The sequence below is a fragment of the Populus alba genome, chromosome 5, assembly GCF_005239225.2.
Source record: "Populus alba chromosome 5, ASM523922v2, whole genome shotgun sequence".
NCBI lineage: Eukaryota > Viridiplantae > Streptophyta > Magnoliopsida > Malpighiales > Salicaceae > Populus > Populus alba.
Window position 1 is genome coordinate 11,803,439 of NC_133288.1, and position 24,681 is coordinate 11,828,119.

Sequence of the window (24,681 nt, forward strand, 5' to 3'; positions counted from 1 at the left end):
TTGGATTCCAAATGCAAGAACTCACTAAAAAATGTGGGAAAACATGACCTGTTTCATTCTTGAAGATAAAATCTCGAAAGATTCCTCATCAGACAGTCTAAATGTTCGACGATATTCAGATAATAGATGATGATATGCAGAGGATAATAATGGCCCTTGTGCAAGTGGGAAAGCAAACCAAAAGGAAATGTCGGGTGCACTAATACAAGTATTGGCTGAAACCTAGTAACGTGTTGGAAAAGCTTCAACATGTGTTTCATTCTTACTCCAACAGCTAAATATGCTATGGCCAAAAAGACAACCTGAAAAAACACGAAGACAAAACCCGTCAAAGCTAGAAATATAAACAGGAATTCTTCTTACAATAATTTATATTCGAAAAAAGGAAATGTTCAAGGGTAAGACTATCTTCTAATTCTCTCTTTTGGGCCCTAATTTTGTTGGACATATATGGGCAATAACCTGTTTAATTGTGCATAGAGAGAAGTCCTCATATTGGCATGCTCCAAATTGCAATATCTGAAGATATTTATTTACTTATTTGCAATTTGTATCACAAGGTTAATGGAAATCTAAATCATGATAAAGATAAGATCAGGAATATGGATGTTTATTGTTTGCTAAAAGTAAAATAATTGCAATTCTTGAAAAACCATGCAATCTTAGAGTGAAGCACACTGCATACCTGAACCATTTCATAACATATTCTGGGTCGCTGTTGGCCATTATCTACCTCAGCCTCCTGCGCAACTCCTTACTTTTGGCCTCAATTTAAGAATCTCAAAAGTTCTTTGTTTACAATCACACTTCATATCTCTAGAAAGTATTCCTTTACCTTCCCCTCAATAAGGCTGGGACATGGCATACCAGTCCTTATTGGAGAATTCAAACAGAAACTATAAAATTCTACCAAAGGAGTAACTTGCTAACCATCTAAGCAAAGTAGCGGATCCCTAACCTCCATCCCAGAAATCATTGACTGTATCCATCATACGATAAAAATATTGCTAATAAAAAAGAACAGGTAGAAAACCAAGCTATTTGGAGATTGGATTGTTGATGCAGATTTCGAGAATTGAACAGATCCTGAAAAGCTTCCTGCAGTATTTGTCAGCGGACTTGTATTTCCCACAGTATTTGTTACAGGACTTACATTAGGTACGGCAACATTCTTGCAAGATCCAAAAGGTGCTCCAAACTGCAAAAGACCATACCCAAACAATTTTTTTCACATTCTAATACCACCACAAGTCAAAAGCCCTTCACAAATGGAATCTAGGGACTCAAAGTGATCAAACTATTTCGTCCAAGCCATAACCAAAACAAGTCTCCATTGCTTCTTCTTTTTTAATGAAAGTAGGAGCAGTATTAAAAGAAGAAGAAAAGATAAGTTCTAAGACTCAGGTAAATGAAAGCCATATTAAGTCTTTTAGCCTGTTACTGCAGTGATAGGCCATGGGTATGTTTTAAACATTTATTAAGATCTCCTACTGGCTATCCTATCAGTGCACAAGAATAAATCTCACATTTAAGGGGATAAAAGCAAGACTTCATGATTTCAGCAGGGATGAATTTTGAGGGTGGCCCTGGTCCCAAGCTTTGAAAATTTTCCAAAATAAGCCAAGAACTTGTAGGGGGAAAAAAATGATGCTGTGCATCCCCCCACCCCCGGTGGAATAGGGTAGAAAATTTGGACAATTTTGATTCTCTGTTTCCAAAAACAGCTAGACCACAGCGTGGAAATGTAGCAGTCAATATTACAAAAGTAACATGAACAGACCTGGCAAGCAGTCACAGTATTACAACCGCACAATGTCTGGCCATTCATTCTATCCAGAGCATCAAAAACACCGCCCCCATCACTCCTCTGCAACATTTTCATTCCAGTTAGAATGCTTATAAAGAATATGTTTAGTTAACTATTTACTTGTGCATGTTAGTACTAACCATATAAAAGTTGACTGCCAGAAAGTTTGGCATCACATTTCTAGCTGCTTTATAGCAGGTACCAACCATCTGAGCAAGTGGAGTAGAATGCTCTTTGCAAGCTTCAGTTTCAACTGGATATGCTGGGAAGTAATTCATTAAGAAAAGTGATGCTCTTTTGGAATTCAGTGGCTTTGACTCTTTTCTGTTAGGGCAAGAGTTTGGTTTTACCCCAGGATCTCCAGCTGAAATTCAATTCACCAAGCAGTGGTTAGTGGACCATGCACAACAAACATACAAAACCAATAGATATTTGCAGATATGATGCTTACCCTCATTTTCCAACATATATTTCCACTGATAAGCAATTCCTTCCTCTGCTTCCTTTGAAGCGACAGAAGTGAATACCACAAGCCGGTGATTCTCTTGCACCATCTCTGTCACAGTGGGCCAATCTTCCCCTTTTTTCGGCATCTTAGACACAGGGAACCAATACTTATCCAAACCAGCATGTGTGAACAGATTTATCAAGCCTTTTGGAGTATGAACATAGTCCTCAATGATAATTGTCACAATCTCAGTTGGATTCTCGCTCAAGAATGATTCCACTTCCCTCAAAGTGTTTACTGCAGGTTGCTGCAAGGAATTTAAGATGGGCACATTATAAACCAATCTACAATAAACACATTCCAAATTTGTAAACTGGAAAGATCTATTATTACAAACGCTGTGAAGTTGAAACATTGCCCTCGAAACGAATGGCAGAGCCAGATGTCGCCCTCAAAATCATACAGATCCAACATCAGCCCCCTCACACCATTCTAACAAACAACCATGAAATTAAAACAGATGAGTAAATTACTCAACAATGTTTGCATTTAAAAAAAAAAAAACAATTAACTTAAAATTGTGATCAAACATAGCACCAGGAAATAACCGAAAGACTGAAAAGCTTAAAATTTCCATTTTAGTTTTCTGAGACTTCCAGATTCTCAGGAACCAAACAAGTCACTAAAAAAGTTGAAACAAAAAAAGAGACAAAAAGAAGAACAAGGACCACATACCCTCAACTGATTGGTCACAGTGTCTTCTTGATTATAAAAAGTAAGCCTCTGAACACCAGGCAAAGGCGGTGCATCCACAATACTAAAAGAATTATGAGTAACTAACCATGTATACTTGTTAAAAGGCAACCCATTTATCTGCAAAAACACAAAAGAAAACAAACAAACAAAGAATCTTTACAGTGTTTTAGATCAAAACAACCAGAACCCGTCACCAAAACCACGAAATTAAACCCAAAAAACATACAATAGAATTAGGTATGATAGCTTGGCCTCTGGTGCAAATGGGTTGAGTCTTGCCTAATGCAGGGCAATTTCCACAATAAAGGCCCACCCCACAATTTGTGGTTGCTGTACAGGATTGTAGCACCTATGGGATTGACTCAAAATTCAGTTAAGTCTCCAAAAAATAAGGAAAGTGAAGTTGTACGGATCATGAATAACAATAACATCAAGAAAAGAGAGATGTAAGAACCTGTGCATGGGCTGTTGAGAATGAGGAGAGAAGCAGAGAGAGGTAGAGGTACCCGATTGCAAGAGGGGCTCTGCATAGGCTATGGTGGTCCGTGAAATACGGGGACATTGCCACTCTACGCTAATGCAGAGCTCGAGAACTGAGTAAAGAATAGATGCAGAGAGAGAGAAGCTGAGAGAGATTGATAAAGATAGAGAAGTCTTTTTTTTTTTTTTTGTTAGCTGTGTGATGAAGGTGACAAGGCGGGCTCATATGACACTCTCACGCTTTCATTTCTTTTCTCTAACCCTTCTTTATTACAATTTTTTTTTTTAAGAATATAGTTATTTAGATTATTTAGCGTAACTAATTAATTTCTTGATCACATAAAACTACTTTGAAACTTAAAAAAAAAAATTCAAATTAATTTTAAATTATGTCATATACATATCTTCAAGAAAAAATTTAACCCCGCATAGTTTATTTTTTTCAACTCAAGTAAATAATGCATTATCTATTTGCATTATTAATTTTTTATTTAAATAAATATTATTTTGTCAACTATAACAAATTTTAACACTATAAAATCAAGATTTGGGTAATTTGAACCCTAAAAATCTAAATTTTAATTAAATCTAATCTAAAAACACTATAAAAACATTGTAAATACCTAAAAAAAACTCATTTCTTACCTAAAAAATACAGGTTTCTAAAAACCTTTTAGAAGAGAAAGATTGATATACCTTGGAAGCTAGCTCTTTTTTTTTTTTATCTTTTTGATTTGTATAGGTATATATGATATGTAAAGTGTGTAGAAGAATATGAGATATATCATTATATTTATAGAAAAAACATGACAACGCTATTAATGATAGAATATCACTTTACCCTCTGAAAAACATTACATGTATTGTTTTAATATAATTATTAAAATTTTATGCAATTATGTCATTGATCTTTTTAGGTATATAATAGTAATCCCCTATGAAAATTATAATTTAATATTTAATTTCTAAAACTTATTTACAACTAAGTCTCACTTGATTAATCATCTCAATTTAATTTATTACCAATGATTTTTAAGTGTATGACTCATTAGGTTCACTTACACAACTATCACGTGAATCTTTTCATAGACACATATAATCTTTTTATATGAAATTCTAATATGAATCAATTTAATGTACTTTTTATTTAACAAACACCTAAATATTAGTTACATGTATCTCTCATATATTAGTTTATGAAAACAACTGCTTTTTTTTTATAAGAAAAAGGAACATAATATTATTACTCTCAATGACTCTAATTAAAATTCAGTCTTATTAGAACATGAACTATGAACATTTAGGAACAATATTTTAATATAATAAGAATCCTTATAATTATAACCATTTTATAAAAAAAAATTCAAAAATTTTTTATTTTAAAGATTTTATCTTTACTCTAAACTTATTAATCAAACATAAATGAATATTAAAGTTAAATAATATATTTATCAATAATAAAAAATATATGTTTTTATGAACAAAGTACCTTATATAACCAACTGATTAGATATATAATATATACATTAGCAATCTCTTACTTGTACTAAAGTCAATTACTTAAATATAATATGTTGTTTCTCCTACATCTTTCATGGAGAAATCTCAAACAAATATTTTTTTATTGACTAGAGTAATAATATGTTTTTTTTTCCTATCAATAATATGTTGTCTATATATAATACTAGGAAAATTACTTCATTTCCATTAAACTTTTTATAAACACAAGGTTCATCAATATTTTTATCAAATAAAATTGTTTGATTATCTCATACAAAAATAGATATTCTAACTTTTTAAAGCTTGTTGAAGTATGTACGTGGATTTTTATAGTTTGCATACTTTATTGACAAATTTCTTAGATTCAAAACTTTTAGGTTACGCTATATACACATCTTTAAGAAAATTCGCATTCAAAATGCAATTTTGACATATATCTACCAAGTTTCATAATCGTGATATGCAGCTATAGAAAGCAAAATTCTTATAGAATTTAGCATAGCTACTAACGAAAATGTTTTATCAAACTAAACTCCTTGTCTTTGTTTGTAACATTTAGCAACTAGTCTAGCTTTGTACATTTATATGTTACCATTTATGTTAGTCTTTCTTTTAAAAAACACTTACATATAATGGGTTTTATCCCTTTAGATGGATCAACCAAAATCCATACTTGATTGATGTATATGAAATCTATTTTGGATTTCATGGCTCCAAGCCATTTATCAAAATTCATTTTAGATATTTTTTCCACATAGCTGGGAGGCTCATCAAATATGAGTAACTCATTATTTTCAACTTTCATGAAAAGTTTATATCTTATTGATGCATGATATGTCCTACTAGATGTATGAAGTTGTGTTTGTTGAATATTACACCTTTGGGTTCAGGTTCTATTTAGATGTTAGTTTATGGTTCTTGATCCTGAAGTTCTATTTTCCTTCCACTGCTCATTTCAAGAAACAATTATGTATATAAAGAAGGAACATGTTGTTATACAAACATCTTTTTTCTGAATGGGATTGTAAAAATAATATTCAATTGTCTTTTTTTGGATATCAAAATGTTTATATATATATCATAAACTTACTTTTATCTAACTTAGTTATTAGCTTTTTCAAATACAATGTGCTTCATATGAGCAAAACATATCTACATCTTTAACTATGATAAATTTGGCCCTTATCTTTTTATATCTTATATGGGTTCTTATCAACAAATTTTGTTAGAACTCTATTTAAAAGATAAATAGTAATTTGTAGAGCACAACCCTAGAAATATAAAAAAGGTTTGTATAACTCATCGTGGATCGTATCGTATTCAATCAGATAAAGTTTCTCATTTTACAAACTCTATTATATTATGATATACTAAGAGGTGTCCATTATGAGAAAATCTTATCCTTTTTTAGTTAATCTTAAAATATTTGTCTTAAGTATTCTCTACCTTGTTGTGATTAAAATATCTTAATAGTCATTTTAGCTTGTTTTTCAATATCATTTATAAATTCTTTAAACCTTTCAAATAATTTAAACTTGAATTTCATCAAATACACATAACCATATTTATAATTAATAGTCATAAAAAATATAATGAAATATGTATATCCACCTATGACACAAATTGTCATTGATCCATATATATTTATATGTATTAGACCTAACAATTCATTAGATCTTTTACTTTTTTCTATTAAAAAGGTATTTTGACCATCTTACACAATAGATAAGTTTTACAAGTTTCATGTGATTTATAATTGAAAGGATCAAAATATCATTCTTTATGTAACTTGTGATTCTTGTTTTATTTATATGACCTAATCTATAATGCTATAAATATAATGAATATTGATTATATAGTTTATTCTTCTTTCTATTTATATTGAATAAGAGCATTTATAAATAAAATATATACAAATCATTTGTATAAATACCAAGTCCATAATAAACATTATTATTATGAAATGAACAATATTTTCTCTAAATAATAAATTTAAATACATTCAAAGCTAAGTAAAATAATAGATATGATATTTCTAAAAAGTACTATAACAATATAACAATTATCAAGTTTTAATATCAGCTCATTAAAAAATGTTAAATAATAAGTTTTTATAGCCAATGCAACAACTCTTACTCTATTTCCAATATTTAGGTCCACTTTTCCATTACACGATCTTCTACTTCTCTTTAGTTCTCTCACATTCTTATAAATGTGAAAACCACATGGTATTTAATACCTAAAAACTACTATGTGACGTACAAAAATAATTTTCAATCATAAAAAAAAACATGTTCACAAATAAACCTTCTGTCATATTGCAATGGAACAATTCTCTAAGGGTTTCATAACTCTCAGCCCTACTAATCACATAAAATCATAATTTTAAAACCCGGACCGGCCCAGCGGGTTGATTTAGGATCCGGCCGACCCAGGCCTAGGACTAGTCTGGGTGGAGGTAAAAACCCGTTTGGAAGTTGGCCCGATGAAACCTAGTCAACTCAGAGGGTCGACCCAAGACCCAGTCCTCCCGGTCAAACCCAAGTGAGACCCAATCTATTTTTTTTATATTATAAGCCATTAAACGACATCATTTTGACCTTTTAAAAGGCCAAAACACTGAAGAAGAACACAGTATAATTGGGACAAATGAAAACCTAATTAATGAACACAGTATAAGCTGAGGAGCAGAGAAGTAGAAGAGTAGAAGACATCTTAACTCTTGATCACTATTGTTTCTCTGCCAAAATGGTTTGAATCTCCTTCTTTCACTCTGTTTTCTTTATTCTTGGCTGTTTTTTAGTGATAATTATTGAAACAAAGGTTTGAAATTTGATCATGGAAGTGCGTAGATGGAGAACAGGTGGTCAAAATGGGCAACTAATCAAGGGCTTAAAAGCTTCCGCATCTCATGTTTTATCCTCCATCACAATCATGAGAGCCTGGTTTCAGCAAGAGGGTCCCAACTTTTGGTCCACCCTATAAGCTCTACCAAGCAAGCACGTATAGCTTCTAGGGCTGAGCATTTTCGGTTCGGTCCGGTTTTGGACCAAAATAAACAACCAAACCGATTTTATTTTTTTTTTAGTTTTTGAACCGAACCGAACTGAAAACCAGTTCAAACCGATTAATTTCGGTTCGGTTCGGTTCGGTTTTTCTCCCTTCCAAACCGGTTCAAACCGATTGAAACTAAACAAACACAACGCAAGGGATTGAATCCCCATCGAAAGATCTTGAAACCCTTAAACATATCCTCGAAACTCTCCAACTCAAGGCCTTTTACGTTTCAAGAAGCCAACAAATCAAACTACCCAAAGAAACTTCGCTTACAAAGAAACTCCAGTAGTCCTAATGAAGCCAACTTTAATGAACCTGCAAAGATGGAAGATTGGAAAATTAAAAGAGAAGAAGACAAAATCCAGTAGTCCTAATGAAGCCAACTTTAATGAACCTGCAAGATGGAAGATTTAGAAATTAAAAAGAGAAGAAGACAAAATCGTGGGGGCGAGATGAGTGGCTGACTTCCTTCATGAAAGGCCTTGATTTTCATTTTAATATGGCCAGGCAGAAAGAAGTGAAGATTTGAAAGCATGGAAGATTTGTCATTTGAGAGATGAGAGACAGAGAGGGGGCGGCGGCTGAGGGGTGAGAAAGTGTTTAGGTTTAGGTTTAGGGTTAGAAGCTATTTATACTTGTTTTTTTTTTAAGTGCTGGCTTGGTTGAACCGGTTTGGTTCGGTTCGGTTTAATCGGTTTCAAACTTTAGAAACCGAACCGGAATTTTTTTTGTGGTTTTCTAATCGGTTAATTTGGTTTTTTTTTTTGGTTTGGTTTTTTCGGTTATTTTTTTTTTGGTTTTTCCGGTTTTCTCGGTTATTCGGTTTTTTTGCTCACCCCTAATAGCTTCACATGATTCACCACAGGCTCCTTGCTATGAGCAGATAAGTAACAAATGAAAATGCCCTTTCCACCTCTCTCTTAATATATTTGATCATAGTTGCCATAATTTTTTCTCCATCGGTGAATGGCAATGGCAATTGATGATGACAACAGATAAAGAAACTGCAGGAAAATAATGGTGTTCAGCTTATTGGTTAGTTTCTGGTTAGAGAAACTGTATAATTTTTCCAAATTTTTTTTGGGTTGACTCGGGTTAACCCGGGTCAACTCATCTAACCCGTGACCCGATCACTTGACCGGGTCGGGTTTCAAAACCATGCATAAAATAACTCTTTGATATGCATAATTATAGAATGCATATCATACTAGCCAACATCACACATGTATCATGTTCATCGTCATCAATATAACATTAATATTCATTTCTAACTTAATCATCAACATCCTTAATAGAAGCAAAAAGATTCATATTTTCAAGAATATTTAACCCTTTTTTTCTTGAAAAATTATCACATTGTGATACTAGTCCAAAAAGTTTGGTCCAATCAATTTTTTAGCATCAAGTATGCCATGTAGAGACATATTGCTACTCATGGTGATCTATCAACCTATTCATGTAAAAGATATTGCATATTGGTTTCATGCGAGCGCGCGCGCGCGCACACATATATATATACATACAAATTAATAGACATCCTTATTAATTTAGAAAATCTTGCTTAGATCTCCTAATGAATTAGGATCTTAATTAATTATACGAGATCAAGTAACTCAACAAATCAAAATAAATTAAATTAGATAGATAACATAGTTTAATCAATCATATTTTTATATGACTCATAGATTAGTTAAGTGACAACTCTTTGTCCAAACATATCATATATGTCTCACCTAACTACTTTCTTTAATCTTATATGAGTATGAGTGTCTTATCTAAATCATATAAGTTAAGTAAGATCTCATTTAAATATCATTAAACATTTTTTTTTATTTATGATAACCTTGAGTGACTCAGCAAATTAACTGTAAATTAAACTCTTATTTTTTACATATAAAATTGAAAGGAAACAAATTATGATATTAACATGTATTTAATATATTAACGAGGGCTTGTTTTAATAATTAGATCTCATACCCATAATTAGGCATAGGTTGCAAGGGTAGAATCATATTTATGCCCTTTAAAACCCTAATTGTAGGGGCAGAATGGTAATGTTTTCCCTATATTCTTCTTGATAAAAACAATTAAAGGTGAGCAAAAAATCTGAAAAACCGATAAAACAATAAAAATAAATAAAAAACCAAACCAAGAAAATAAATAGAAGTAACCAATTAGAAAACCAAAAAAAAACCAATCTGGTTCAACCACCACTTGAAAAAAAAAAAAGTACTCAATTTTCTTCTCAGCTCTAACCTAAACCAAAATAACCCCCTCTTTCTCTTCGCCTCTCATCTCTCCCAAGTCCGAACCCCAAATCAAACCCAAAAGTAGCATCCCTGACAGGCTTTCAGGTGCACAAATCCGCGCTGCCGATTTTTCCCAAAGGTTTCTATCATCTTTCATCTCCTATATTACTTCTCTCTCTTAACCCAAATTAAAACAAACATTCAGATACTCACAAGTTTTACCATCTTTCAGAATTTCCTGGAAATATATTTGTTGGTGATAATATTTTCAGCGAGCCTCTCTCCCATTTCTAGATGTTACAACGAACGTTTACAATCACTTCCATGACAATTACCAAATCAGAAAATGAACCAACTGCAACAGGTATAGATGTGCTCTTGAGCACGAACTCAGCTATCTCTCATCTCTGACCCATGCTCGCTCTATCATCCTTTAACTGTATTCAAATTACGTAGTATAGAGAAACATTCGTTAGGATGGGCAAGGCCCGCACTGGTTACTTAAAATCCTGCTTTTTAATGTGTTGATCAATACACTGAGATAAAGGATAACAATGTTTTTTTTTTTTTTTATCAGTTTTTGAATAACATAAATCGAATCAAACCAAACTGAAATTAGTTGATTTGAATTGGGTTTGACTTTAAATTAAAAAAAAAATCTCGGTTTAGTAATTTTTTTAAAGTGAAAATCAAACCGAAAATAAGTAATTGTATTCCTTTTGCTGAGCAGCCTCAGGCCGATCTGCCAGCAGCGTAAGCAAGCTAGCGTTGTTGCACATCCCTAAAGTAGTAGCGAGCTGGCTTGTGCGCGCGACATAGGGCCAAGCACGCTAGCAAAGCTAGCGTCGCTTCTAGTGAAGGTACAACCACCCTAAATTGAGTTTTTTTAATTTGTTATATTTAGAAAAATTCTAGCCAGCAGATCTGGTCCGAACAATAACTATAATTAAAAAAAAGGTCTGAAAAATATTTTTGTTCAAAGACTATTTTTTAATCCACACCATAATTAAATGAATGTTTTTATAATATAAATATATATTTTGAGTGAACAAAATTAGTACCACATAGTTAACTAACAAAAACACCATCTAATAAATAAATAAAAAGACTAAAAATCAAACCAAATTAAAAGAAACTTTTTTCTAGTATGATTAAAGGGCAAAATCACTTTTATTAAACTTTCATCTCCAAGATAAAATTTTTGACACAGATCAGGTTCTATTTATTTATTTTTTATTTTTTTTTATAACTAAAGCCTTCTCGCTCCACTCTTTTCTTCATTAAAGGATTGAGACATAATAAAAGTAAAATTTTAAAACCAAAATATAAACATCTAAATTATAGTGAACAAAAAGGTAAGGATTTGTAAAATTGAAGGATCATATTGGTGGATGACACTGATTAATAAAAAGAGACATGGCCTTGCGAACTGCAACCTACAAACTTGGGCTCAAGATGTCCCATCCACACCAAGCTCCAATGGAAAAGCTGGTCGCTACTTTTCATTTCAACTCGGAACAAGATCGATAAATCTTCTTAACTAGTAGTTCTTTAACATGATAGTTCGATGCTGGATGTCATTAGTTCACTGAGCTTATCCTTTTTCTTTTTCTGCTGTAACAAATAATGCAGTCTACTTTGGAATAAATGTTAATTGAGGATAAAAATTTAGTTAGGTTATGGTGGAGATGACAATGGCCTCTCCAATAACAAAATGATTGATCATGAACCTATCCCCTACAGTCAGTGAGAATGATACTTCTAGTAAAAGAATTGACAAAAGTTTTGAATTGAGGATGTGTACGTAGTAGGTGGCATATTAAGCAAGCTTCTTTGCACGGCCACTTGAATGACCACCATCTTCCTTTTTTGATCCAGATGCTTCAGGCTTCCTAGCCCAGGCAGGAGCTCTGTCTGGCTCATAGCGATAATCATAGAAAAGTTCCTCCCCGGCATTAATTCGTTCTTTGGCGAATATGCCCACTCGGTGATCCCCTGCAACCATTATGACCTACAATGCAATGGTTGGAAGTGAGGAAAAAGTTGAAAAATCTTGAACGTGTTCCAGCTATGTCTTTAGCCACGCTATTAATCTTAAATTTATCAGATAGACTGTGAGCTACAGTTGTCAAAGTGGATACCTTGGCGTAGCAATTCGGGTCTGGAGAATGGTTGGCAAATTTTAGTTTGTCACCCTTCCGGTATGCATCAAGAACAAACTGCAAGAAACAATTCTCGGTGTTAGAGAAACAACAAAAGATGATGGTTGAATCCTCGTTTAAGATCTTAAAGCATCATAACAATTTGTACCTGATCATTGAGATTGAAGAGAAATGATGAATTTTCACGGTCATATATCTTCCCACGCTTATCTGCTTCCCTATGTGAAATCAGCTCACCAGTGTACTCACCCAGGTACTCATGCTTGCCAACACTATTCTGCAGGGGGCACATATTATTCATAAGAGAAAACAAGCAAATAAATCTCTAGGTTTTATCCCCAATGATTTGTGATTAATCTCAAAAACCACATGGGATGAAAAGGATTTAAGAGGACAGTTATCCCTTATTATGTAGTCCATCAGGGATATTACCTTCAAGAAAGCTCCCCAGCCTGATACATCAGATCTTCCAAGTAAAACCTATTCATAGAACAAGAAAGATAGAAAATGTAAGCAGCTCGACAAATGCCCCCCATCAAATGTCCTTTGTTTGAAAGCATTGATTTACACATTGGTTGATGTGGGAATCTAAAAAAAAACAGAACATCTGATGACGTGGAGCATCCCATTAAGTTAATGGCTGGTTTTAAGAGGATAATATTCCTTAGTTTTGCCTTCTCGCATGCTTCATTTTCATCAATTTCATAGATAGTTATGCCTCTACTTCCTAAGTTCACAAACTATCAATACATGCTATTTTTATTTTGATAAACTCTATACTCTTCCTAGAACACTCTCTGAGTTTTACAGCCAACACATAACGAGCAGTGTGTAGAGAATGCCATAAATCTGTCTGAAAGAGACCTCATATTTCAGTCCACTAAATTTTATTATCATCTTCCACCTCAGTCAAGCCATAAAGAAAAACTACGTCAATTTCACAAATCTAAGACAGAAGCTGAAAAGCAAGCCAGAAGAGTAATCTCCACATTATGGGCATTCATGAATACAGTAAGCAGATTTCTATAATGAAGAAATAGAAGCATGGTACTGTTTACAAGAGAACAAATCAACGCACTATCAGATTACTTCAAATGCCAGAAAACTAAGAGATATGAAAATTCAAATGTGTGCACCTATCTCTAAATATCAAACAATGAAAGATGATAAAAGGATAAAAGAGTCACTACCCTCTGTTGTTGTTTAAGAAGAAGCTTCATATTTCTGCATTCATAATTATCGCCCCTTTGGCTGGGAATACCGAGAGTACCATCACCGCAACTGCAAAAGAAAATTTAAACAGCTCAAATGATAGCTAATAGTGCAAGAAAAGTGAGGAAAAGAATAGGTATATTTCTGGCAATTAATAAACAAAACATTATTTTATGAACCCTGTGAAGGATGACTTTTCATAAGTATACCAAATGATATTAATCTGACAGAAATAATAATAGCATTTTCCCAAGCACAAAGAGGGAAAGAGATGATATGGTGCCAGCTTGGAGGCACTGAAGTTGGTAAATTCTGGCATGGGGGCAGTGGCGGGTAACAGAATGTATGGACTTCGAACTAAAATTTGGACCTTTACCGCTTGGAAGTCCAAAGTCTTTAATAAAGGAAAACTCCCAGTTCAGGGCCTGTGGGATACAGCCTCTTGAACAAACAAAAGGGTGACTTTTAGAAGACACGAATACCACCTCTAAATTCTTTGAAACTCAATATATTTTCAACCGAATCAACCCCATAAAAAAGGTCAAAAGTTTGGCAACCTGAAGCAGCTTTATGGAAATCTCAATCCTTTGCAATCCCATCTTGAATATATGTGGAAACAAATTCATTACTTACAAACATGCACTTCGTTAATTCCCAAGCACAATTATCAAGAAAAATTTCACAATCTTGTACAATTATGATAATGTACAGTACAGACAAAGCTAGGTGAAATAATTAGCCTAGAAATAAACAGTTGATGGAAGCATTAACTAGAACAAAAAAAAAAAGGAGCGAGAGTACCAACTCACCTGATCCAACAATTCCTACAAACATCTGGATCACATTCCCTGTCTGCAGCAAAGCATGGACATTGGCGACTTCTACATTGACTTTTAGCACAATGACAGCCTCTAAATCGGTTCTTGCAACTCTTAGGACATCTAGAGTAAGTAAAGGTTAGCTAAGAGTAATCATCGCAGCATCAATATGCATACACATGCACACATGAACAGACACATGCCCAAACATCTAAATCTAAGGCCCCATATTTGTTTAAGCTGGTAAGGAATGAAGCTCTACAAGAGAAAACTCTAAATTTGAATGAAGCCCTACAACAAACCAAATTTTATTGAATTCTCATTTCTGAAAAAATTTGGGGATAAACAAAGGATATACAAACACCATAAATCTTGATGTCAATGAGGTGTTAAAGGAAGGGCTCACCTGCAATACTTCTCACAACATGTGCCATTTAGCAAACAAGTGCACTGCTTTCCACAAGCAGTTTGACAACTACATGGATTATACTGACGACAAGGTTGATCTTTCCTTTCAGTTATCCGCTTCCTAAAAGAATGGTAAGCAGTAGATTTCCAAGAGTACTTCAAGCGACGAACTTTACTTCTTCTCCTTAAAAATCTTGATCTCCTTCTTGCTTCATTCTTAACCTGATATGCAATTCAATACCCCGACAAAAAATGAGGGGGGGTGGGGTTAAGACTCACTCACACGTTAATGAAAGCATAGTCATATACAAGAAGCAAAATTCTAACCATTGTTCCATTGAAATCAAACTTGGAGTACCCTTCACCAAGAGTTCCAGCATCACCTGCTTCGCATGCTAGCCTATTCTCAGAGCGAGTCATGTATTGAAAAACCTCCCAGCATGTTTTTAAACCATTTAAAAGGTTCCTAGCAATTAAGCAACTGTCATGGAAAACAAAAACAAACTTTAGCCAAAATTGACAAAACAACAGCAGTTCTACTCAGAGCAGTATGAAAAAGGTATCAGTAAGATCATTGAGTGTAATTCTAGGAAGGTCAGTGGTAAAGGCTGTTCAACACAAGGGACCATGTATTTCATTCAAACAGTTACATTAGTATTTGTAAAAAAATCAAGGCAAGCAAAATGTAAAATGCAAAATGAAAACTTGTATTATGTAAGCACAAAGTACATGCGTTAGTTTAGAAAAGAATCTCCAAATCTCACTGCAATCACTTTCAGGATAATTCAACCCACCAGTTAGTACAATTCGTAAGTGATTACAAGGGAATAGCCCAGTAGTGGTTATTGTTTATCTATCTCCATTTTATGAAGCACTCATTCTGAACTGCTTTTAACTTAAGGAATCTGATCAATCTCTTAAGTCTTAAATAAAAGAAAGCATTATTATGCATTCCTAATTTAACACAGTTTTCAGTTTCAGTCTTTCATGGATTTAATTCCCTTGTGATATCTCTGTACTACCTTCATTTATTAAAACAAATTAGAAGAAAACAAAACATTAACACTGTGAAAATGTAAAACCTATTCACCATAGGTGAATTAAGTGAAGTACCTTGTAACCTAAATGGTCACAGCAAACATTACACATAGTCAAAACCATCACTCTTCTAAAATATCAAAAAAAAAATATATTCAACAAACAAGTAAACTGTAACAAAATTAACAAGAATAAACATGAGATGCACCCCCTGACCTGTTCCCGCCAAAAATCTCAACTCCTTTCTCAAATAGGCCTTTTTCAATAGCTTTCCAAGATCTGTCATCACTTAACTCTTTTTTACATTTATGTTCATCTATGAACTCTTCTTTCCTCAAGGTGTCATCACTGCTAGTCACAGGTGGATTAGCGACCATCTCACTTGATAGACCATCATGAAATTCACCCTGCACTAAGTTGTGGCTGTCCTGATTCATCAATTCTTTCCTCCTAGACCTTGCAATGGTGGGAGATTTTGCATTCTTATGAGAAGAACTTGCATCTTCCTTTCCTTTGTGCGAGGTGGATCTAAGTTTCAAATCAATTGACAAAAGGCCTCCACTAGCAACAGAATCAGAATCAGAAGCCACCATTTTCTTCTGCCTTTTCCGCATGCAACTTAGAACACGTTCAGCCACCCGCTTGCTGTTCCTCTTACAAGTCCCACCTTTCCCAACAAGCATAGACTTGGAAGGTGATATCTGACTAGTGGGAGAGGTGTCCTGGTGAGGTCCAATCTCTGAGTCACTACTCTCTGAAATGTTTTTTGCATTTGATGAAGCACTTTCACTTTGGCAGGACTTCACGTTCCTTCTGGCAGATGAAACGGAAGTTTTCTTCCTTGATGATATAGGTACCCTAGCACCATCTGATTGACAGATAGAATTTTCTTCAATAACCCCATGCTGAGGAGAAATCCCTGAGGCAATTCTTTCTGACTTCAAAACCTGATATGAGTGAATTTGAATACACTTAAATACTGTTTTGCCAAATCCTTGTGCAGGGATGTCCAATATAAACAAGTCATATTAATAAATCACCAAACATATACCAATTTGTAGCAGTGTGACCCACATGTTATGTTGTCTTCTGGATAGCTCCATGGAGATTGTTTCTCAGCCTAGAAATATGGCATGTCAACAAAACATGTAAGATTCCAGCTAGATACTAACTTAACAGCTTGATGTCTTACACTTACAAGGAAGATAAGATCCTGCGAACATCCATGTAATCTACAATCAAATACCTACCAACAGGAAAAGAGGAAGTTATACAGTAACAGGGGCAAAACAAGAAGAAAACAACATTGGAAAGAGTCCAAGAATGATACTTACAAGGCATCTACGACAAAATAGGTTGTCAAACGAATCCAAAGCAGCTTCAAGATCTTTAACAAGGAAAGAATTCAGTGTTTGTGCTTCAATATCCTTATTCTTAGAATCCTCCACAGCCTTCTCTTCCTTCTTAAGAACCTCAAATCTTGCCTGTATAAGATGTTTGATGGTGTTTCATATCTGTGTAAAGCAAGCAAAAAGCAAATGGGAAACGGCTGGACCAAGCTTACACCATGACCAGTTTTCATTAGATATTATAATAATGGGGAAGACTGGTAGAATAAAAAATATATGGATCATTCAATCGAAGAAGCAAAGACATATAAAATAGTCTCACAATGACACGTTCTCCTAATTTCTCAAAAGAGCCCTCTCACACAAATGCATACCTTCACTTCACTAGGGCTTCTAGAAAAACAATGAGCTAGTGATTCCACCACTGGATCGGATGAACCAGCTTCTTTGATTGTCATCCTGGCAAAACAAAATTCTTAACCCCCAGAAAAAAAACACCATTACTCTGGATCCAGTACAAAAGCATATAAAACATAACTAAAAAAGCATGAGGACATAATTTACATTGAATTAGGAGAAAATCAAATGTTTGAATATGCAAGGTTTCTGTGTTAAGCAGTTCACATAGTTATCCCTGTTCCTTTTTAGCATTTATCGCTAAATTGCATTGAACATATCCGAGTTACATTGCAGAACAATAGAAACAACTTGTCAAAAGTCAGTGGCTCAATCAACATACAGCTCATCAATACTCTTGACATGGCTATGAGCATTTATTTTACAGCATTCAGCACCATTAATGCTCCAGATAAAGGTCACGGGCTGTTCTATTCAGTGTAAAGGTATATTTTCTTTCTTTAGGATGGAGATAAAGTTTGCAGGGAGCTCTCACTCTGAACAAAATTCTTTTCTTGCATTCAAAAGATTTGAATGTAAGACCTTCAGCACCAATCAACCTCACTATTGCATAAAGTTTCAAGGGAAAAAAATAGAATTAATACATCACAATAGATGACATGATTATACCAACCGCAGAATATAATCTTCAGATTCTACAAAATATCTCTTCCCCTCTTCTTCATCAATTATTTCCTCTTCACTGTCACTGCAGATTAGTGCTTCACCCCCATTTTGGTCATAATAAATTCTCCTTCGACCAACCACTGATTGATCCTCTGTCATTCTTTGATTTCTACACCAAGACCATCATAAATTACTAAACCAAAATCAACACAGCAAATTAGAAATGGGTAAAATAAAGATGATAACTGTAAGATCAAGAACATATTTCAAAACAGAAAGAAAGAGATATTCAAAACTCAAAATCCACAAATGACCAACTACCATTCCAGTAAAACAAAGACTAAATACGGAATAATCTGAACATACCTGTCCAAGAAAACCCATGATGTATAAGGTGGTAATCTATTCACTTCAGGTAGCTTAATAGGCCGTACTGCATTCTTCACTGGAATGCTGGAACCCAAAAGAACTGCAGTGGAAGCATGACCATCTTCTTCAGAGCCATGGCTATCCTTATCTACATTAGCTGAGTCAATACCACCATGCATACTGAGTGCATCGTTTTGCCTCTTTGTAAATAAATCTATACTGTTGTCAGTACTGCTAATCCAATTGCTCTTCCTTTCCTTTGACAACTTATCGAGGTGGTTTGTAATGCCAACCAACTTTTGTCTGTTCTCTTCCATCCTTTTCTGAAAGCAAAATAGAAAAAATGTTAAATGAACTGAGTAGCGAATACAGGACCCAAAAGAAAGAATTTATAGAAATAGAAAATTAGTATGATATCAAAAGAATGTACCATGACATAAACGCATCGGTCAGCTGCAACTTGCTTCTTTAACGATTCAATAACTAATAAAACCTCTTTGCTTGCAAGAGTGGTCTCCTGATTAGACTTTATCATCTATAAAAAAAAAATTAAAAAAGCCATCAGTGTCCATTCTAATGACAACCATAAATGGCATCATCATAAAGTGACTAAAATGGGGAAAATCACTAAAAGCAACCAAGAAAAATTTGGAGGTCCAATCACAACCATGAAATATAAATTACCTCAAAATAAACCATTAAAATCTAACAAAAAAATGTAAAAATCACTACAGAAACCAAAATATTATTTAAAAAAAAAAAGGTGGACCGGACTGGAGCTCCAAGGCTAGCGCAGCGACATGCATTGCAAGGATTTTACAATATTTTGAATCAAATTTAAGTTTTGAACCACAAATTGTTCAAAAATTACTTACAATCAAAATTATCAATATAAATGCATCAGAAAATTAAGGCTAACACGCAAAACGTATTTATAACTATGACTCATTCTCTCTGCTGTATTAAGAAATCAACAAACAAAAGAAAAAATTATAAATAGAGAATCGAACGAATCATCGCGACCGAAAACAATGTTCATCAATTGGGAGAACGAGAGTACCGGAGAGTCCTTAGGAGGCTCCGATCTGGTGATGGAAGCAGACGGCGGTGGCGATGGCGGCGGCGACGCCATTGTTAGGATCCGAATCAACAATGAGGACCCGGATCAGAATCCGATTCACAAAAATAATGCCGTCGTTTAAGGGAAAAAATAGAAAAGAAAAACAAGCTGGAGAGGATTTGGCGGGTCGGCTTGAAACCCTAAAATAAAAATTTGGGGGAGGGTGGATTTTAATTTTGATTTACTTTTTCGGGGTTTGTTTTGTAATTATACCAATCTATTAATTTCAATGGTTGTTGGGTTTATTTATTTTTTAAAAAAACAAAGAAGGAAAAGCGAGTAAAATTTCATGGGGGGAAGGAAACGTGGCAACTTATTTTGAATTTATATACTGTTTGAAAACTTTGCAGTGTAAACTTTCAATGTTTATTGGAAGTAATGGGCTGTGATTACTTTCCTTAACAATGAAGGGATTGTTTGATATATATGCAATAATTATTTTTTAAAATATTTTTTTATTTAAAAATATATTAAACTAATTTTTTTAAAAAATATATTTATTTTTAATATCAACATATTAAAACATTCAAAATTATAAAAAAAATAATTTAAAATATAAAATAACCAAGTTTTTTAAAAAATATAATGTCATCATAAAAACAAATAAACCTAAAAAACCTAAAAGAGCTCCCTTTTACTGTACATTCATTCTTGTTCACATACACTCATTTGTAGTATAGATTGGAGCAGTAGAATGATAATTTTGCCTTTATTAACAAAGCACAAATCACCTTGGACAAGAGTATGTTAAAGATTATTTTCGATTATTTTCACTCTTTATTGCAAATGATAGTGAAAAACACTAAACAAAAATAATTGTTAAAAAATTCTTGCCAAACAAAAGCCTAATGCCTTGTAAAATAAAAAAATAATTTTGACCAATTAATTATTTTTGTTTGATATGAAATCATTATAAGACTAGTAAGCCAAAGACTATCATATAAGTTTCCAATATCATTAAGGACTTCTTGTAGTGAATGAAATCCATAACTATTAAGAAAATAATATCTTTTTTGTTTTTACACTTTGCTCCAACTTTAAACACATTGTTCACTCTCATCTAGATGAATTAGCTGGCTTAAAGTATATCATTGGAATTGTTCAAATGTCTAGTTCTCAACTCAATTAGAATTACATCCAAAGTCCTTTTGTAACTCTATTTATGACCTGAAAAGTAGACAAAGGTCTAGAGTGACAAATTTAAATATTTTTAACTCAAGCCTCTTAACTTAGCCCATTGAACTCCTCTTGGATGCACTTCATTTTAGGACTTAGAATAAACCTGTGGACGCTCTTAATGGACACTCCTAATGGAACCTTTAATGTCATAGCTAGTATCGCATCATTCTCTCTTTTCTAAAAAAGATTGAACCTCAAATCATCTTTTACATTAAACAAAAGAAGATCATAAACTTTGAATATAGCATTAACATTATACTAACCTTTTAGATCCACTTTGTAGGCATTGACAACTTCAAGGATCCTAAATGAACCATCTCCTCTAAGCATCAACTTTGATTTTCTATGTCTAAGAAACCTCTCTTTGTGCATTTGAACCCAAACCCATTCTCTTGGTTCAACTTTTCATCTTTTGCTTTCTTGGAATGCTTACTTCTCATTCTTTTTCTCAACATGTTGTCATACCTTCCTAAATAATGCTTTCATCACATGCGCTTTTCTATTGCTATCAAGTCTAACCCTTTCATTAACAAGTAAAGAAATCAAATGTAGTAGAACTAAACCATAAACTATTTTAAATGGTGAATAATTTTTAAAATTTAATAGATTAGCACATAACAAATTTTTTATAACATATTAAAAAAAATCATAAATGTTTGTTATTGGGTTAGGCCTAATCCGCCTATGATGGATGTGCCTGGTCCAAGTTATTAGAGAAGTTACTGAAGGAAGTAATCGCCTTCTCTAATCATATATAAAAGAACATAACCCATATGGAATGGAAACTTTTCATTATTGAAAGAACATAGTTCTCTCTTTCTCTTCTCCTATCTTGACTCTCTGTATTAACTTGACAAGATTTACAAAGACGTTCATACTGTGAAATATCACTTTGGTTCTAGTAATTGAAGTGGCACTGAAGTAATTGATCCAAGAATAAGAAAGTGAATTCTCACAAGAAAGTTTTCCTTTACGATCTACATTGGTATCAGAACCATGGTTTTTAATATTGCTTTTATGTAGTATATCAATTATTACATGAACGATAGATGTAAATTTTGTGTTAAAAGATTACTTCCATTGAGAATTTTGAATTTACAAAATTTTATGAAGTAATTTAGTTATGAGTTTGTCTTTTTTATAATTAATTAGAAAAGATTTTTTGCATGGTTGTTGTATAATTTTATTATCAATTCATGTGTAAATTGATGATGAAAATGGAGATTGGAACATTTCTATTTCCATTTCCATTTGACTACAATTGCAGTGGTCAATTGGAGTCATTTGGCAGTTAATTAACTGCCATTTGACAGTTATTAAAAAAAAAAAAAACGTGACCACACATTGTAATTGCCATTTGGCAGTTGTAAACAAAAATGGAAGAACACATATCTTGATGTGTAACTGCCATTCGGTGGTGTGTGTGTGTGTGTGTGTGTCTTTTAAAAGATGTGTGGCACTTAATATATATTAATAATTATTAATATTAAGATAATTAATATTTTTTTGTTAATATAAATTGTTGAACTATGGAGTAATTTATTTATTGTTAAAATAAATTACTTAATTTATGTATTTTTTATTTATTTATGATGATACATGCCTTAATTAAATATTAAGTATAATATTTACGTACTTTTGGAATATTTTGTTATAATGGATAGGCAACAACAAATTAATCATTTATTGCGCTATGCCTTTAATCCTGCTCATAAAATTCGAGAGCACATTGATTATATGTATCATTGGATGATTAGAATGGCAATGAGTGGTGTTTATGAATTCTACATGGAACATCAAATGTTAATCGTTCTCAATTCTCTACCTGAGGAATGGATGTCGGTGCGACTATCGTTGGAATATAGGCTGGAGTCCTTAGATTTCAACAATCTCGCAAATAAAATGTTGCTTGAGAGGGAACGTCAGTATGCCGAAAAGGGTATACGACACACTGGAAGAAGCGCAGGTTGTTTGGATGCTGCGCTAAATTCATTCCATGGTTTGAGCAGAATGAACTTGGAGGAGATGACTTTGATAAAATGGATGATGTAATTGGAGACCCTACTTATGTGCCTAAAATATAAAATAATTCTGAAATGTATTATTCTTAATATTGTATTTTGTTTTAGGTGATTGGTTGTTTAATTGTGAATTGAATATTTTATGTAATTTAAGTTTAATTACATTATATGTATATATATGATAATATTTGCAACCTGATTAGTAGGAATTGTTAGTTGAAACTAATAACTATAATTTTGTACTCTTTTAAATTTTTAATAATAATTAGACCATACAAATAGAAATTGGTTAAGTGTTTAACATTCTTTTCATTTCTATTATATGTGTTAGATTATTATTTGTTTAATTTAGAATGGAGTGGCAAAATATATCAATTAAGTTTTACTAGATACTAATATTTGTAATTGCTTTCAATAACGTTTAATATGGTTGCATCTAAGAGTATTATTGCTAATTTGAACCATGGAGACAAACTAAGTGAAAAGAATTACGATGTTTGGCATCGTAAGATTGAGTATCTCCTGGACGAGCAAGAAATGTTGGAAACAATCACACAATCGATAGCTGAACCTGATCAAGGAAACACTGCTCAACACAAGCTTGATATGAACGCATATTAAACTTATAAACGCAAAGATCGTATAGCTCACATTTTGATGTTGAGTAGCATGAGAAATGATATTATGCTGCGTTTTAAAAGACATCGTTCAGCTCAATCTATTTAGGACGCAGTAAAGATTCAGTATGGATGAACCTTCACTACTAGACTTCGCCAGTTAACCCTCAAATTCGATAGTTATAAGAAGCGCCAAAATCAAACGATGAGGAAGCATCTTACAATCATGTCTAACATGATCAGTGAATTAAGGGGTGCTGGGCATGAGATGATTGATGAACAACAAGTCCAAGTAGTTATCCGCTCTTTGCCAAGTAATTAGGAACACATGCGTGTTAACCTTACCCATAAAGACAACATTAAGACATTTGAGGATGTTGCTCATCATGTCGAGCTTGAAAAAGATCGACTTTACGCTGAAAAGCCTATTAATAAGATTTTATATCTGAGACAAATATGTCTGGAGCATATGGCTCTAAATATAAAAGGGGTAAGGCTAAAGGTCCCAAATATGGCAAGAGAGGAATAGAAGCAAGTAAGGCTAAAGGTCCCAAATATGGCAAGAGAGGAATAGAAGCAAGTACCAGTGGACATAAGCGCAAGTGTGGGAAATGCAGTGGTAAGAAAGGCAAGAATATGAATTGTTTTAATTGTGGTAAACCTGGTCACTTTGCTCGTGATTGCACTGAGCCAAAGGTAATGTTTAACCACAATCATCCATCTAACTTATATGTTAGCAGTTGTTTAATGCTTGCTGAATTAGTTCCTTTTTGGACTGTAGACTTAGGAGCAACCGACCACATAGCAGGGGATCGAACTGCCTTTATGGAATTTCGTCGAATTCTAAAGGGAAATAGATACATATACATGGGGAATAATGCTTCCGCTGTTGTGCTTGGGATCGGTACCTACAAACTAGATTTACAGAGCGGTCGCACACTTTATTTTCATGATGTACTCTACGCTCTAGAAGTTCAATGAAATCTTATGTTTGTTCTTGCTTTACTCCAATTGGGCTTTAATTTTGTGTTTGTTGGTTGTTGTGTAAAAATACATCTGGATAATATT

At 33.4% G+C, this 24,681-nt stretch overlaps 2 protein-coding genes across 3 annotated transcripts; both read right to left on the minus strand.

The window, feature by feature from the left end:
* Positions 1-32: 32 nt before the first annotated feature.
* On the minus strand, positions 33-3,712 carry LOC118045826 (PI-PLC X domain-containing protein At5g67130). Its single transcript, XM_035054542.2, has 9 exons — positions 3,466-3,712; positions 3,238-3,360; positions 2,991-3,128; positions 2,649-2,747; positions 2,259-2,562; positions 1,948-2,171; positions 1,781-1,867; positions 686-1,198; positions 33-302 (listed from the first exon to the last, which is right to left on the minus strand). The coding sequence occupies exons 1-8, from the start codon at positions 3,571-3,573 to the stop codon at positions 989-991; spliced, it is 1,293 nt and encodes a 430-aa protein (XP_034910433.1). The 5' UTR covers positions 3,574-3,712; the 3' UTR covers positions 33-302; positions 686-988.
* An 8,202-nt stretch (positions 3,713-11,914) lies between these two features.
* LOC118045828 (histone-lysine N-methyltransferase CLF) lies at positions 11,915-19,993 on the minus strand. 2 transcript variants are annotated; one of them, XM_035054544.2, is made up of 17 exons: positions 19,737-19,993; positions 19,107-19,211; positions 18,674-18,999; positions 18,315-18,476; positions 17,659-17,743; positions 17,270-17,419; positions 17,134-17,181; positions 16,987-17,055; positions 16,152-16,882; positions 15,225-15,378; positions 14,896-15,119; positions 14,481-14,612; positions 13,650-13,740; positions 12,892-12,939; positions 12,608-12,736; positions 12,439-12,516; positions 11,915-12,308 (listed from the first exon to the last, which is right to left on the minus strand). In XM_035054544.2, the coding sequence occupies exons 1-17, from the start codon at positions 19,806-19,808 to the stop codon at positions 12,117-12,119; spliced, it is 2,796 nt and encodes a 931-aa protein (XP_034910435.1). In that variant the 5' UTR covers positions 19,809-19,993; the 3' UTR covers positions 11,915-12,116. The 2 variants fall into 2 exon arrangements, with proteins under 2 accessions (XP_034910435.1, XP_034910436.1); XM_035054545.2 differs by lacking the exons at positions 18,674-18,999; positions 19,107-19,211; positions 19,737-19,993 and having other exon boundaries at positions 17,659-17,759; positions 18,315-18,449.
* Positions 19,994-24,681: the final 4,688 nt, after the last annotated feature.

Coding starts and splice junctions, on each gene's coding strand:
- LOC118045826 (XM_035054542.2), bottom strand. CDS start 3,573: ATGTCCCCGTATTTCACGGACCACCATAGCCTATGCAGAGCCCCTCTT. Junction 2,748..2,990: donor CTGTGACCAATCAGTTGAGG/GTATGTGGTCCT, acceptor GTTGTTTGTTAG/AATGGTGTGAGGGGGCTGAT. Junction 2,172..2,258: donor ATATATGTTGGAAAATGAGG/GTAAGCATCATA, acceptor ATTGAATTTCAG/CTGGAGATCCTGGGGTAAAA.
- LOC118045828 (XM_035054544.2), bottom strand. CDS start 19,808: ATGGCGTCGCCGCCGCCATCGCCACCGCCGTCTGCTTCCATCACCAGA. Junction 17,182..17,269: donor TATTTTGTCGTAGATGCCTT/GTAAGTATCATT, acceptor TCCTGTTGGTAG/GTATTTGATTGTAGATTACA. Junction 17,056..17,133: donor CGCAGGATCTTATCTTCCTT/GTAAGTGTAAGA, acceptor CCATATTTCTAG/GCTGAGAAACAATCTCCATG.